The 16896-nt window shown below is 45.8% G+C and overlaps 1 protein-coding gene across 2 annotated transcripts in view; it reads right to left on the reverse strand.

Moving 5' to 3' along the window:
• ADAMTS2 (ADAM metallopeptidase with thrombospondin type 1 motif 2) overlaps nt 1-16896 on the reverse strand; it is a 377073-nt gene that overhangs the window by 62984 nt on the left and 297193 nt on the right. For both annotated transcript variants that reach the window (XM_084839080.1, XM_084839081.1), the window contains exons 6-8: nt 13818-13974; nt 10995-11100; nt 7913-8056 (exon numbers count right to left, since the gene is read on the reverse strand). In XM_084839080.1, coding sequence (XP_084695206.1) covers nt 7913-8056; nt 10995-11100; nt 13818-13974 — 407 coding nt within the window. The remainder of the gene's footprint in view (nt 1-7912; nt 8057-10994; nt 11101-13817; nt 13975-16896) is intronic.

Raw genomic sequence — 16896 nt, forward strand, 5'->3', positions numbered from 1 at the left:
ACAGGTGGGAATGGGAGACTTTTATAGCGCTTGGAGTTTAAGTTCACATCGATTCCAAGCAAAAGAAAGGGTGTGCTTGCTCAGAAATGCGTTCACAAACCACAGTTTATTATCTAAGTTACACTACAGCAGATTTGCATCTGAGACAGGACACCATGCTGTCCTGAGGTAGAGGAAAGGTTTACAGTATAACAAATACCGCAGAGGAACCATCGGAAACTCATAAAAAGTCACTAGAAACAGGGATGGATCAATTTCCCTCCGTATAGTAACTTGTTTTGTTTGAACCATCTGTTTGGTAAATAACTCAGGAGCTAGTTTTTCCCTCCCTTAAAAAAAAATTGTTATAATTGTTGTTTCATTATATTGGACAACATTTCATCTTCTGGTTTGTATTGATCTATTGTTGTCTTATGCTGGTTGCATTTTTAAAAATGCTGTTTACTAAAACTATAATAAACGTTTGAGGGGGGCGGGAAATGGGGATAAATATGAACACTTCAATTAAATTTCCATTTGTGAAATTTGTGCCAGCACTGTGACTTTTGTAAAACTTTAGCAACAAAGGCCAATGTAATCATCCAAGAATACTGAATGCCAAGCTTCACAAATAAATTATTGTGTGCCTGGGCCCAGGAGAAGTCCATATACAAGCCAGTGCTCATTTTGCCCTTTTGCTTTCTGTTTCTGTTTTACATTTCCACTTTGTACCTGAAATTTCCACTCTAATAGTCTTCCTTTCAGTGAGGGTGTACTTAAAAAAAAATCTTATTAAGCACAATCCTATACACAATCCTGTAATTGAGATTCACTGTCTGGCAGGCCACAGCAGAAGCCCTGATACTCCAGAGAAATGGCAGATAAGCCATCGTCACGATAGATGCACCAGTGGAACAGCCCAGATGCACTGGCAGAACACGGTGTTGGCAGAACTGTTCTGCTGGCAAAGATACACAGGTGGAGTGGCTGGGACAGGGTGGAGCCGTGGGTGGGATGTGGGCGGCACAGGGGAGGAGCATATTTATGCCGTGTCCTCTATCCCTTCAATCTAGTTTTATTTGTGACTATCAGCTGCCTTGAGTGCCAGTTTTCTTGGTAGAAAGGTGGGTACAAATCAAATCAATCTACAGCCAAGCCCCTACCGATGACACTGCTTTACAAAGAATGCCCTGACCGTGTTGCCACAGTGGAGCTTAGGATATGGTGCAGCCTCCCTCGACTCGGTGCCCCTCCATGTTTTAGACTTCAACTCCCACCAGCCCCAGTCAGCATGGCCAAGTTGTAGTCCAAGACATCTGAAGGGCACCAGGCGGGGGAAGGCCGATCTCGTGCTTGATCTCATGTTGCGTCTTTGCTGCTAAGGGTGGGTGGGCAGGGATCCCTTCGCCCACCCCGGAAGGATCAGGTGACAGTTGGCCTCACAATGGGACTCTGAGGTGGAGCACGGTGCTTGGTGGGCCCAGGGGCAGCGGGCCTCCCTCCCTCTGCTGGCTCAGTTCCCCTAGGCAGGCAGGCCTTTCAGGGTGCAGAGTTGGGGTGGGTGCTGCTGCCAGCTGGGGCAGGGGTGGGGCAAGAGAGGCAGGGCCAGAGGAGCACTTAGGCCTGCAGGGCAGGCCTACCAGGCAAAAGAGCACTGCAGTGGCCATTGGCCCATGCAGGATTGGCCCAGGTGCCCCCTCTCCACTTCTTCAGAATGGGGTTGTACTCTGGATTCGGACCAGGGATCTCCAGCCTGTAAAAGATAAGCTGTTCCACCCAGCTGGGGCTCCTCCTCCAGCCCCTGTGCTCCTGTTAAGAATGACAAGATCTTGGCGCTGGGAGGGAAGGTAAATACCCCAGGATGTGTCTGATTGCTTGAGTGCTTAGAGAACTGTTCTGCTGTGTTTGCAGTGTGGGCTTGAATCGCTCTCCCTCTCTTTTGCCTATATGGCATGACTTGTTTCCCCCCCTTCCCCACATAGGACTCAAGGGCTCGTCTGCTGCTTCCTAGGCCCTGTGCCCGATGCAGTCAGCCACTGGAGGCTGATGCTATCTGTGTGCATCTGTGGCTGCCATTGTTGTATGTCTCAGCCCCTCAGCTTGGCTCTTGACAAAAGGGTCTTTCCCTCCCTCCCCCCCGTGGGTCTTGAACCCTGGTCCTAGGAGGGCTGTGTGTGCTTTCTGCAGGTCCCCTGCCCAGGGGCCTAAGTGGGTGCTGTGTTACATGGGCTGTCCTTGCTCTTTTTGTGTGTGTGGTGCGCCAAAGGGTGGCTGTGGGGAGTATAAGGGGATTTGTTCCCTTGCCTGTAGGGATGCCTGGGGACTGGCAGGAGCAACATCTCTGCTGGTTGCACCACTGGGACCGATGGAATGGGGGTCTCTGGTGTCCTCTTGGGTGTTTTGTGGATGGTGATACAGGGGTATATGCTGGAGGCGTGTCCCCATCCTTGTGGGTTTATTGGATCCCTCCATGTATGGGCAGCATGTGAACGTTATTCAGTACAGTCCCTGATTGGTGGACACTGGTGGAGTGTCCAGGGACTCTGTGGGCAAGTCTTCCATTTTTATGCAATGTTTGTATTTTCTAGTAGTGTGTTTCCCCCCTCTCCTTCCAGGATGAGCATGCTGGCTTAGCGACAGCTTATCTTCCCCCACACCCCTGGTGTAATGTGTAACGTTTGCTCTATAAGAGCTATTTCTTTCTATCCAAAAATAGTTAACAATGGGTCTATTATTTTTTAAAAGCCAAAATCCCCCCCTGCAATGTTTTTATAAATAAGCCTAGAATACCAAAGTTTTGTTTTGTTTTGATCTTTAGTTCTATTAGCTGTTTGGTTTCTAAGAAGGCGAAGTTAGAAAAAAAGGAAAGGAAAACATCTACTGGAGATTTTAAAAATGAAGACCCAAGGGGGGAAAATGCATTGCAAGGTGACTTAGAAAGCACAAAGTCAATACAAATCCCTCAAAACAAGCACATAACAATTCCGACCTTGACAGGGCAAATAAAGCCATGAAAAAGCAAGCAATAAGACAATACTGGAAAAACTGCAATATATTTCCTGAAAAGCTTGTTCACACAAATGAGCCTTGCATGTTTTTCAAAAGGCCAATAAAATACATACATCAGCATGCATCACTACACAGAGTGAATTCCATAGCCTTATGGGGCTACTACAGAGACTATCTCAAAGGAACTATTTTTCCCAGTGGCACATCGAGGGTGGAATGACACTTTGCATCTGCAAATGTTTTTTGTCTGCGACTGAAAAGGCAGGGACAGGCAACGTTTGCAGGGAAGATCCAACTTCCCTGTCAACTTTCCCCTGCCTCAGGCCATCCCTATCATTTGGTTTATTTCCAGTGTTAGAGCCTGGCTGGAGAGAGAAAAAATGGATTCAAATGGTCTGGGAGGTCACTTGCAGGGAAGGTTTGGAGCGTGGGGACGATGTTATGCACCTTCTCCATCCCACTGATTCTGTCCTGCACATGCCCATGTCTGCACCTGTCTTAGTGTTACAAGGCAAATACAGGGTCCACTTGGCGCATAACACATAATTTTACCATGAGCATGATCCTTTCTACAGATGTTCATAAGCATGGAGGGAAGGGGAAATGTGGTCGTATGGAGGGGCACTCTCTCTGATATACAGTCTCAAGTCATGAAGGGCTTCATAGCTCAAAATGAATCCTGATGACAGGAATGATTCTGAGCATGTGGAGATAGTTAGCAGCCAGCTCAATCTCAGAATGGGAACAGCCAGAACCGGGGGAGGCTCCCTCCCTAGCGAGCTCAGATATGGCAAGACCTTCTTCTCAGGACCTTGGCACACAGGTGGCTCGACCTAAAGCCCCCCCTCTTTCCTCCTCCATGAGAACTCAGGTCTCAGGGGAGGAGGAGAGTGCAGGGTGTGACTTGAAGGATGCTAAAGTCCGGTGCAGAGCAAAGCGGGGAAAGTTAGAGGCGGAGCTCAGATGTTCCACCCGGTTGGCTATGTGTGATATTTATTTTATTTATTTTTTATTTCTTAAATTTCTTAATTGCCCATCTGGCCGGTCACCTGGCCACTCTGGGCAATGTACAATGGTAGAATTTAAAACAATACAATTATACATTAAAACATTATTTTAAAATACCCTAACCCACCCCAAATGCCTGGCTGAATAACCAAGTTTTCAGTGTGTGGCAGAAGCTCATTAAAGAGGGGGCATGGCGGAGTTCCCTAGGGAGGGAGTTCCAGAGAGTGGGGGCCACCACAGAAAAGGCCCTCTCCCTTGTCCTCACCAGCCTAGCTGTCCTGGCTGATGGGACAGAAAGAAGGCCATCCAAGGCTGATCTTGTTAAGCGGCCTATCTGGTTTTCTGGAGGCACTCCTTGAGATAGGCTGGGCTGGAACCATATAGGGTTTTAAAGGTCAAAACCAACACCTTGAATTTGGCCTGGAAAACAACTGGTAACCAGTGCAACTCCTTCAGCACTCGAGTGATGTGATCACACTGGCAGCTGCCTTTAATCAGGTGAGCCACCACATTCTGCACCAGCTGCAGCTTCCGAACCATCTTCAAGGGTAACCCCATGTACAGCGCATTACAGTAGTCTAGACGAGAGCAGACCAGGGCATCTACTACCGATGGGAGCAGATGGCTGGGAAGGTAGGGGCACAGCCACCGTATTAGATGGAGTTGGTACAGCACTGTTTGGCTCACGGCTGACACCTGAGCCTCCATGGACAGCTGGGAGTCTAAAATGACCCCCAGGCTGCAGACCTGGTCTTTCAATGGTAGCTGTACCTCATTCAACACCAGGTCAACATTCCCCAACCTCCTCTTGTCTCCCACCAAAAGTACCTCGGTCTTGTCAGGGTTCAGTTTCAGCTTATTCCTCCCCATCCAGCCACTCACCGTCTCCAGACATTTAGACAGGGATTCCATGGCCAACCCTGGTGAAGATTTGAATGAGAGGTAGAGCTGCGTTTCATCCGCATATTGGTGACACCACACTCCAAACCTCCTGATGATAGCCCCCAGCAGCTTCCCATAGATGTTAAATAGCATCGGGGAGAGGATGGAACCCTGTGGTACCCCACATGTGAGCGGCCATGGGCCCGACAGCTCCTCTCCCAGTGCTACCCTCTGGTACCTGCTGGAGAGGAAGGACCGGAACCACCGCAATATGGTGTCTCCAATGCCCAACCCCTCCAGGCGGTCCAGGAGGATACCGTGGTCAACAGTATCAAAAGCCGCTGAGAGGTTGAGGAGAACAAGGAAGGAGCATTCACCCCTATCCAAAGTCCTCCTGATAGCTAGGGGTGGACGAAAGTCCCTTACCTGTCCTCGAAGGACGTTCGCGGTGGGGGGGAGGTGCTTTGCGGCTCCCCCCGCGAAGTTCAGGCTGGGGGGGGAGGCTTCCCGCCTCGCCCCGGCCGAAATTCAGGCCGGGGAGGAGGCTTCCCGCCTCGCCCTAGCCGAAATTCAGGCCGGGGAGGAGGCTTCCCGCCTCGCCCGGCCGCGAACGCGAAAGTTTAAAAAAAAAAAAACAAACGCCCCCTGATAGGCAACGTGACGATTAACGTAGCCTATCATGGCTAGATCTGCAAAGTCAGCCGTGATAGGCTATGTCAATCGTCACGTAGCCTATCAGGGGGCGTTTTTTTTTTCTTTTATTGCAATGGCGGCTGCCGCTCCCGCCCCGCTCGAACACCCGCCGAACCGCCGGCCGGACCCGCCACCGGGAGGGACATTCGGCGAAGGTAAGTCCCGTCCCGGGGGGGGGGTGCGGGGGGCGGGGGGGTGCGGAGGATTTCTCCCTGAAACTTGTTCGGGGGGCTGAACACGTTGGCGCTCGGCCCCCCGAAGTTTCGGGGAGAAATTCTCCGCCAACCCTACTGATAGCCTACGTAGGAGGGCACAACTGTAAGGGAGGGGCATTCCCCCCCCTTAAGTTATTCTGGCCGGCAAGTTCTTGTTTCAAACTGCTGGCAATGTCTCTTAACTCCCACTTGGCTCTTCTCTCGATATTTGTAATTGTGTGGAGTAGCGGTTTTCCTTTGTAGCCTGAGAGTCTCCGAGGATTTTCATTTGTAAAGGACCTGGTCGTTAACTAATAAAGTAGTGAGCCTGAAGCCTGGTATCTTGGACCGTGTTGATTGCGAAGGGGGAGGACCAAGGGATTCTGACACCTGAAAAGACAGCAGCATTGTTGGTGGTTGCCTCTTCCTGACAGAGCCACTGAGCAGATATGCAGTCTGGAGGTATTCTGGGGCCCAGCATTGCTCCCAGAGTGCAGTTCTAGCCAGGAGTCCCTGTCTGCAGCTTAAATGAATGAGCTGCCGGCACCTTATCTTTGAGCACAGGTCCCTGGACATCATTATCCATGACTTTGTAATCTCCCATATCACTTGCTGTAACATCCTGTAGGTGAGTCGACTCTTGAAGATGGTCCAGAAGCTGCAGTTAGTGCAGAACGCAGCAGCTCACTAATTGGCAGGGCAAGCCATAGGATACATATACAGGGCTGGCGTCATAGGTAGGCATGGTTGGGCACCTGCCAAGGGCCCACATCCTAGCAGTGGCCGATTGAGAAGTGCTCCTTGGAGTTGCTCCTTCTCCTCCTCACCCTTGCAATCTGCTTGTTCACCTGCCTCTTGCCTCCATACAATGGAGGTGGTGAGGAGGAGGAGAAGTAGATGCCACGACCTACTTGATCACTGGCTCTTGGCCTCTCAAGCAAGAAGTAGCAATGATGAGAAAGAGGATGAGAAACAATAATAGCTGGCGACAATGATGGTGAGAAGGTCGACTCACAGAGGGAGGGGTCCCACTGAGGATGTCTTACCCAAGGGCCCTCAAAATCCTGGAGCTGGCATTGGACATATATAATCTGTGTTGGCCTATCCATGCCTGCCTACTAGGCCTGGTTCAAGGTGTTGGTTATGACCTTAGAAGCCCTAAATGTCCTGGGCTCGGAATACCTATGGGAACATTTCCTTTCATAAGAATTTTCTGTCTGTTTATAATGCCATGAAAACTTTGTTCCAGATTCCTTCACTTCATCAAGTGAAATCTGTGGCATTTATATCAGTGTTTCAGAACCACCTTCAAGAGCAGCCCCATGTAGAGTACATTACAATAGTCAGTCCTCAACTTACAAATGCATGGATGACAATTACAGGATTCACAGTTACCTCCTATAGTATTCATACTTCTGTTTCATCTTCAAAAGATGGCACCATACATTTATGTTGACAGTGATTACCTTAATTCATCCAAGGATCTTTTTGTCTGTTCTTTTAAAAAAAAAAGCTGGGACAGATTCCCTTGATTTAACAAATGTAACCTTAAAACAGACACTGAGATTTTACAAAAACCACATTTACTCCTGATTATTTTAATTGATTCTTGCCAGAAGCCACTCCTAAAAATTATTCTTTAAAGAGAATTGAGAATAAGCTTTTATTGAATATTGAGAAAATACAACTGTTTGCAATGTTACCCTTGAACACACGGTTGGACTATTTACAGAGCAATCTCAGTCTTCTGAGGAATAATGTCCCATTAAGTTCACTGGGGCTTACTGCCAAACAAGTGGGGTGCCAAGTAAATGGGTACAGGATTGCAGCCTTAATTTATGTATTTAATGGCTTCTATCCCCTAAGCATAGTTCCCATTTCCCTAATTTCTCTTTGAAATATGTTGTTTGTGTATATTGTCTGTGTGCTTTTATGTAAATAGATTTCAAACTTTTAATATTGTATTTTAATGCTTTAACTTCTGTAAACCACCCAGAAAGCTTCAGCTTTGGGGTGGTATGGAAATGTAATAAATAATAATAAAATGATAAACCCCACACTTTATGCCTAATGAAATGATGGTATATAAATACGGAACTTAGAATTCAAACCGAAAGTAATAGATCCCACTCCATCCTAGTACTCACTGCAGGTATCGGTTCAGCTCCTGCTGGCTACACCGAGACCAGTGGAAGCGATGGAACGCGGCCTGGACAAGAGGAGCCATTATGCTTCCCATCCGGACTTCATCCCCACATCTGTTCCCTTGACCATCATGTTCCATGCCTAATCTAGAGGGAGAAAGTGGCACAAGAAAGCCTGTTAGATGTTCATTCCTTATCATTTTAATATTTTTTCTTCCTTTTCTTAGTGACTTTTTTCCCATTGTATGTATTTATTCTGCTTCTATCAAACATTTCCTTTTGGAAGCTCAGAGCAGCTTACATGGGAGTTCTCAGTGGTCTCCCTTCCAGGGACCAATCAGGTCCACACCCACTTAGCTTCAACAGGGTTAGAGTATCCTGATGCATTCACTAGATAAGCTTTCCCCAACCTGGTGCCCTCCAGATGTGTTGGAATATGATTTCCATCATCCTCGGCCAGTGTGTCATGCTGGCTGGGGATAATGGGAGTTGTATCCAAACACACCTGGAGGTCCCCAAGTTGGGGAAGGCTGCATTTTGCCAAAGAACTAAATTTGAATGATGTTGGAGGCTTCATAAAGGAGATTTATTTTTATATCCTAACACCGCAGACATCGGTAGTAAAGCAGTATCTCATTCCATCTTCAGTGAAATGCCCTTTTACTCTTCCCATCTTCTCTTTAGACCAGTATTCCAGCAGAAGTGAATATAAATACTTAAGGAAAGAGAGAGCCAAATCAACTGTAGGTATAAATTCAACAATCCTAATAAAGACGGTTGAACTGATGTCAATGAGGATTCCTAACAGAACAGGAAAGCTCTTAATAATTCCTAAAATAAGAAACAGAAAAGTGCCTCAAGAAATGTATAACAGAAAATACTGGGGGAGAAATACACCTCTGGGAGCTATTATTCTACTGAGATGCTGAAGATGTTTCATTCTGAAAACTAACAAACCTTAAAGTGCATTAAAAATGGAAGGAATTCCTACCAATGTCCTGCATGAGAACGTCAGGTTCAGTATGCCATGCACTGCTCCCACACAAGGCCAGCTGGAGAAATTTACATGTGTGCTGTTTAAGAAACATGCTTTGGTATGCTACAATCTTAGGTGCTTTCGAGTGACTCAAAGAGGCAGATCCTACAAAATGTGTAATCCACCAAGATGAACTGAATCTGTCAGCTATGTATGTATGTTCGTATGTATGAGAAATATTTATATACTGCTTCTCATTTGAAACAAATCCCGAAGCAGTTTACAAAAGAAAAAAAAAGCAAACAAAAACTACACACATACATATCCACAAAACAATATCATGAGGCTGGTCATGATCAATATCAATATCAAAGAGAGCCCGTGGCTTGGGAGAAGCCAAGGTAAACAGATACATTTTCAGGTATTGTAGTCTGCCTACTGCTTAGCAACCCACTGTTTTTGCAGACGTCAGCAAGCAGTGTAACTGGAAGGTTCAAGAATGCCCGGATGGCCGGCGAGCTGTACTTCACCTGATCAATCACAAGGTGTGCAGGCCTTTCCTAAAGGCAACTCTCTAATGGAATTTCTCTATGCTTGCTCATTGGTGCATGAGCGCTCAAGCAGTCATACAAGAAAGGCAGCTGAATGCAGAGAAATTATAGCCCTATTTGGATGTTTGTCCCCAACCCCTGCCCCTCAATTACCAGCAAGTAAGAGGAAGAGCATGAACTTGAGCACGCTCCGGGAGAGAGCGCAGGACAGGAAGGCCTGGCGTGCTATGGTCCATGGGGTCACGAAGAGTTGGACACGACTTAATGACTGAACAACAACAAAGAGGAAGGGCAAGGATGAACCTGTTGGTCCTGCCCTTTCTGTCCTGCCCCCAATACATGATGCGGAGGGGTCTTCTGCAGCAGGAAGCCAGAACTGCTCATGGAAGCTCTCATGCAACTGACAACCCTGATTCTCCGGGGTTCTACACTGTGTGGAGAGTGTCCACAAGACGAGAAGGCTCCGCAGAGGTTCACCTTCCCAACACACGGACAGTGATCGGGGATGTGACAGAGGTTGCGGGACCAATGGGCTTCTCCCATTCTCCCCCTGATGCAATCGTGTGTGTGTGTGGGTGATGGTGATAGCGGAGAATTCCTGAATAGGGCTTACATAATGTGAAACAGTCCAGCCCCTCCGGTAATTCAGGCTGCACCTCCCTGGTCTTGCTTTCTCCACAATAACGTATTTTATACGTGAGGTACCAGTACCTGTGCTGGCTGAGGATGGAAGGAGTTACAAATCTGGAATGTGATGAGGTCACCTGTGGATTCAGTGGAGGGGCTGATCTGGAGCTCAGGGGAGCTGTTTCCTCCCTTGCCCTCAGTGTGCGTGCATGGGGGCAGCAGGGTGACCCCCGCATTTCCCCATCCAGCACTTCCTCTCTGCTTAATGAAGCTACTCAAGCTCAGAGCTTGAGGAACTTGTATGCAGGTGAGAGGGAGGACCAGGTGAATATACAGATCAAGTCGCTAAAACACAAGAAGATGAGATAGCATATGCAAAAGGAATCAGGTGTAAGAAACAGGTACCCTTTGTATTTTGTGCCTTAACCATTCAGGGCATTATCCAGTGCAACTCTGCTGCTGATGCAAATTATGCTGCACTGACGTAAATGACCCCCAGTGCACTGGCAATAGTGCTTGCTGGCACAGTAGATCTCCCCAGAAAACCCACTATTGGCATTGTGTTAAAGTTGTGTATACCAGCGCAATGTAATTTACGTCAGCAGTAGCGTTGTATTGGATACTGCCCAAAGAACCCCCTCTTCACAATATTCCTCACTTTTTATTAGAATCCATGAAAGAACATAACACCTTTCAAGTTGTCCATAAAAGGTACTTACTCTAACCCAGCAAGGTGCTCTACTAGATGCAGGAGCTCCAATGCTCTAACTTCTCTGCCTGGATTAGGTTCCCCATATGTTTAAATGGAGAGAACCAATCTGCAAATGCATTACTTTGCTCATGATCATTGGCTCTCTCCACTGAAGTGAACGGAAACAGATACCATCAGTCATGCAGTATCTCTGGATCACTGCAAGCAAGTGCTACTTACACGTGTCCAGTTTCATGGGCTACAACAAACGCTGAGGAGAAGCCATCTTCATGGTTAAGTGTGCAACTTCGGACTGGGTGACACATGCCAGTAACTGGAGCATAGCCTATTAGGGAGAAGGTAAGATCCAAGGTATTAGAAAGGGAAGGGCACCACCCTACAGTAATCATTGCAACAGAAGTCTTATTTCAATGTATGGGAAATGTAAAAGAGAACATTTGATCCCTTATGATGAATAGAAGCTGTGCTCTGATGCAAAATTCACTTGAATAGAATTTGTGCAGGAAAGTTTCCAGGTGGTTTGTACTCTAAGGAGTCAATATACAAAGGTCTGCTTCAGACCTAAAAGGGGCTGCTCAACAAACTATAGTTTGCTTCAATGTGAATGAGTGACAAGCTCAGGCACTCCCTCATTCCCCCTGTCCTTGTCTCTTCCCCTTCCATGCATGGCTGCAGAGGACAGTTCCTGGTTTCTTAAACCACAGTTTCCTGTGAATCTAAATCATGAAACAATGATTTACGAACTCCCTATTCCCTACAAACCAGGACTGGAAATCACTATCAAAACATAGTTTGCAATCTTGGCTTGCAGAGACTGCTTAAAACACAGTTTCCAGTTTAGACATCATGAAAAACCCTGGTTTAAGAGACCATGAAGTCTCCTCTAGAGCAGGCATGTGAGAGAAGAAGGTGCACTGAGAGGAAGGAGCACTCAACTTGGTCATTCATTCGGGCATGAACAAAGTGTGGTTTGTTGAGTGGCCCCATTATATCTGAATCAGACCAAAGTCTCCAATTATTCCCTATTCTGGGAGCCTTAGGACACAATTCTATGCATGTTTAGGCAGAAAAAAATCCTTCAGCTCCCAGCATAACCCAGACAGCCATGCTGTCTGGGCATGCTGGGAGTTGTAGGACTTTTTCTGTCTAAACATGCATAGGATTGCACCCTAATTATTTAACTTTGACCATTTCAAGAAGTGCTGTCTTCAGGAGTCTGGAAAATTAAAAAGTAACTTGTGAGTGTAAACAAACCAACGTTCACCAAGGTGAGTGACTTATGGCCACTTTTCATAATCTCAAAGTATCTACTGTTTAATAGCTACATAAAAATTTCATACCATCTCAATATCTTGAGAGGAAACCTATAATGACATACATATTTGTCACTGTTCAGATAAATACAGAAATCTTCAAGAAAGTGGTGCGGGTCATAGGGAATCTTGGATGATATTACTGACAGTTTGAATCACTTTTCTAAATGTACAGAGTGCAATCCAAATAGCCCTCCCCAAGAGGGTCAGTTCCTTATAACCATGAACAATCCAGTAGATCACCATTGCCCTCAGAACTTTTCTCTCATGGGGTCTAGGGGATGCTAGAGAATTTTGTTCAGTCCACATTTTTAAGCAAACTGACCTAATTCACTCTTCCCAGACTAATATGCCGATCATAACAGTTATCCTTTGGTTTGCGCACTTCTCAAATGTTGCGTTCTCAAATCTCAAATGCAGTTCTTGGGGCTCAAAATGTGTACAAAATAGCTCTTTTAGAGGGAAAATGTATATTATAGGGGGAAATGCATATCAAAATACATATTATGGGGAAAATTCATATCCAAATGCATATTATAGGGGGAAATGCATACAATTTCAGTACAAATGATTGTGTTTTTGTATTTTTTAAAACTCACAGAAAATGAGAGGAACAAACTAATGACTGAACGCATGCAGAAATAACACAGATCAGAAATAGACTGATCTATCCATCCCTCTGGAGGTGTGCACTAAGCTACAAAATTAATGGCGAGGAATACCAAAATTATGTGAGTGAAATAATTTATGCTGGTCAGCTAAATGTGCACACTTTAAGGGTACCTAGCAACTACGGCACACATTTCAGGGAAACAACCAGCATTTTGGAAACAACCCATGCAGAATGACCATTAGCCAGCTGAAACAGCACGCAGCCTTACCTATAGGCCCTAGTGAACTCGTGTCTCTCTGCTAACTACTGACCATGTATGCAGACCATGGGAAGAGAAAAAGCAATGAGCTACAGTTTTCAATCATGCAAGAAAAGAAGAAAAAAGGTTCCCTGGAGAAATAACTCGGCACTTAAACACAGTACTTCTGGAAATTCCTGTGTATGAAATATGTTCTTCAGTCAGAGTTATATTTGAAGAACTGGTCATGCCTTCCAACTTGAGCTCAGTTTCCAGAAGTACTTGCACTGTATTTTGGCTGGTCTGCTAACTTGTAAAATTTCCTTAGTTTGGTTAAGGATGATAATAATTAAAGAAATATCCCTCAAACACCTTTGAAGCTGAAAAGTCAACCAGTTAGACACAACCCACCACAGACCAATGGCAGAGAAACACTAACAGACAAAATCATTCTTTCCTGGAAGGGCAAATATCAGTGGGTGAGGAATGGTTTTCTTCCGCTGAATTGTGACAGAAGCAGGGGTGATGAACCACAGGCCTGGGGTCCCAATCTGGCCCTCTGGGGCTCCCCAGATGGCCACACCCCTTCCCCAGACTCCACCCCTTTCCCCAGCCACTGATCGTTTGGTAGTTTCCCGGTTTGGGGGCAGTTTTCCCCCCATTCTAAAAGGTTGAAATGCCTTTCCTAAGGCCTAGGTACTAGCAGTAAGAGCTTTAGCTACAACATGCTGGTATTTTTCTATTTTGGCCACACCCCTTTTTCCTTTACCACTGGGATGCAGCCCTCAGGAGCTTCTTCAAATTTGGCTCATTGGCCGAAAGAGGTTCCCCACCCCTGATCTATAGCAGGTTTGATTGCCCTTTGGCACAGAACTTACCTTGCATACCAGAAGGGCCAAAATCCTGTCTTGTGAGAAAAATTGCATGGTCGTGATACTCTGCATGTTCTGTATCAGGTTTCTGCTGTAGGTAGGCCCAGCGGCACACATTCTCTAAACTCTGAGAAGGGTTACCGATCTCAATTAAACTCATGGACTAGACAATGAAAGATAGAAGGTAAAGAAGAAAGAACTAGTTACATTTTGTTTTTTAGCCAGATTGCCTCAGTGGCTTGTATTCAACTGAGGCTGTCCTATACTCCCTTACATACCATGACGCAGAGTCATTTATTCGTACCTATACCACCAGATGATCCTGGTGGAATGTGAAGGGTATTGCATCTGAGATTCTATCTACTCCATTTTCCCCTGTGCAAAGCAAATTGACCTTCATTGATATAATACATGTTAAACTGCCTGGAGAACTGCTGTCAGTCAGTGTAGATGACCCTAGAGCCTCGTGACTAGGGATGTGTGAACCCACCCCTGCCTGGTATCGGTGGGCATCTGCTGAAGCGCTGCCACTGCTTGAGCCCCCCCAGACCCATGCTTGAGCCCCCATGAGCTCAGCGAGCCACCTACATGGACTCACCCTGGGTCCTGTCCATGAGCGTCCACCATTTTGCTGATTTTTTTTTTTAATGAAAAAGGAGCTAATTAAAAATGCACATTTTTAAATATGCTCATATCTGGGCTGGGAAAGCTTGATCCATGAAATATTAGAGGCATAATGCCTCTAATATTGTGTGGATCAAGCTTTCCCAGCCTGAATGTGTGCATATTTAAATATGTGCATTTTAATCAGCTCCTTTTTCTGTAAAAAAAAAAAAAATTCAGCAAAATGGCAGCCGTTCACAGATGGGTCTGGGTGAGGGTGAGGAGCGTCTGGGAGGGTGCGAGTGGGTGCAAGCAAGGCCAAGGGCTCAGTGGGCACAGTCCGGGGATGTGGGCGGGTGGGAGCCCGACAGACTCCCAGACCCAGTTGGGCGTCCATGCCATCCCTACCCACGACTTGTCACTAGATGAACCAGTGGTCCGACTCCATGTGAGGCAAGTCCCTATGCTCCTGCTCTGCGGTGTTGTGGGAAATGTTGTTGGCCTGCTGGGAAACGATCAGAATACTGCAGACCCCCACCCCCGCCTTCATTTAGGGAGCAGACAGTCTTGGCTACACCCTAGAAACAATTATGTTATCCCATCACTAGACACCCTGGCTCGGATTCATCCCTCATTTATTCCTCCGGTGTGATAATTATGATTAACACATAAGAATGGCTGTTAGTATCTGAGGGCAAGGTCAAATATTTGGGTGTTTTCATATTAATATATTAGGCTTCTGGTTCGAGACTGTTACCAGTGCTAAGCATGAACAGCAGAACAACAGGCAATTGTTTTTACTCTTGCCCGGCAAGATATATTTTCTTTTGGCTTTGAAGAGTGTCTCCAACGCTACATCTGAAAAAATGTCAGCCAGCTGTCTTTAGTTGAAAACAGCTCGGTTGATCTGTGTTGTCTCACATAGCTATGCAGCATGAAAAGATTAGTTATTCAGGAAGTTTTCCAACCCCCTTACAAATGAGCTTGCCCAGACCCAACTGCACTGCCAGTTTCAATGGTAATCAGAACCACATTTTAGGAGGGGGTTGAAAATATCAGTTGAATCTTCTATGCTAGAATTCCATCCTATGGCATTCAATGAAGTTTCAGAAGTTCTGTCAGGGTTCTTGATTACAGCGTATTCTGGAAAAACGTAATTGTTGTAGAAAGAAAAAGAAATGGAACCGGTTCTATTAATGGCAAAAAAGACAGTAAGCACTACAGATCAGGCACAGACAATGAGCTGCAGGGTTTGCTGGCAGCCTGGGACCAATGAGGCAGGGCAGATAAATTGCCCTTGGTTTTAATTACAAATCTGCAGGGAACAACCAAGGAGTGATTTGGGACAGAGAGTACACATAGTTTCTCCAATGCCACTTACTATTATCATTCATGAACCCCATTAAGTGAGTCTTTCTGATTGGCTATATGGTTCTCTTTTCCAAGAACTAGCCCAGTATGGTGTGGGAACATTGGGTTCTATCCTTTTATCTCCCTTATGCAAGGAAACTAAAAGAATTCACCAGATTGCTCTTAAGGCAGTCAACTAGCCATGCCTGCAATATAGAATGTAGCTTAGCAATACTCCACCGGAATAAGGCAGGGCTCTGACTTCAAACTGGGGAAAGCAGCAAAAGAATAAAATTTTAAATCAGTTATCCAAGGTTTGTTATTCAGTTTTTCAATGTGCATTTTTTTCAGATTCCTGAACTCATAAGATGCACAGGATTAATTTTTATTTATTAAAAACGTTTCTACCCCATCTTTCAGTGAGATTTTCCAAGGTGGCTAACAAAAAAGGTTTAAAACACAACCATTTAAAATTCAGATGACAAATTATTAACAATATATTATAAAAATAGCAGCAGGAAATGCAGCTATAAAAGCAGCAGGGCAGTGATGGCAAGAAACCATCCAGTAAAAGCACTGGAGAATAAAATTATCTTCTCCTGGCATTAAAATGTTGGCACCAGGCAAGGGTCCCTGGGGACAGCATACTATAAATAGGGTACAAGCTGGGTTTCAAAGAGGCAGAGGAACTAGAGATCAAATCGCCAACATTCGCTGGATCATGGAGAAAGCAAGAGAATTCCAGAAAAACGTCTATTTCTGCTTCATTGACTACGCTAAAGCCTTTGATTGTGTGGATCACAACAAACTGTGGCAAATTCTGAAAGAGATGGGGGTACCAGACCACCTTACCTGTCTCCTGAGAAACCTGTAGGAGGGTCAAGAAGCAACGGTAAGAACCAGACATGGAACAACCGATTGGTTCAAAATTGGGAAAGGAGTACGACAAGGCTTCATATTGTCACACTGCTTATTTAACTTATATGCAGAGTACATCATGAGACACGCCGGGTTGGATGAATCACAGGTCGGAATTAAGATTGCTGGGAGAATTATCAACAACCTCAGATACGCAGACGATACCACCCTAATGGCAGAAAGCGAAGAGGATCTGAAGAGCCTCTTGTTGAGG

This window comes from Heloderma suspectum, chromosome 2 (genome assembly GCF_057233095.1).
Source record: "Heloderma suspectum isolate Gila_16-S chromosome 2, 16-S_ref, whole genome shotgun sequence".
NCBI classification, from domain to species: domain Eukaryota; kingdom Metazoa; phylum Chordata; class Lepidosauria; order Squamata; family Helodermatidae; genus Heloderma; species Heloderma suspectum.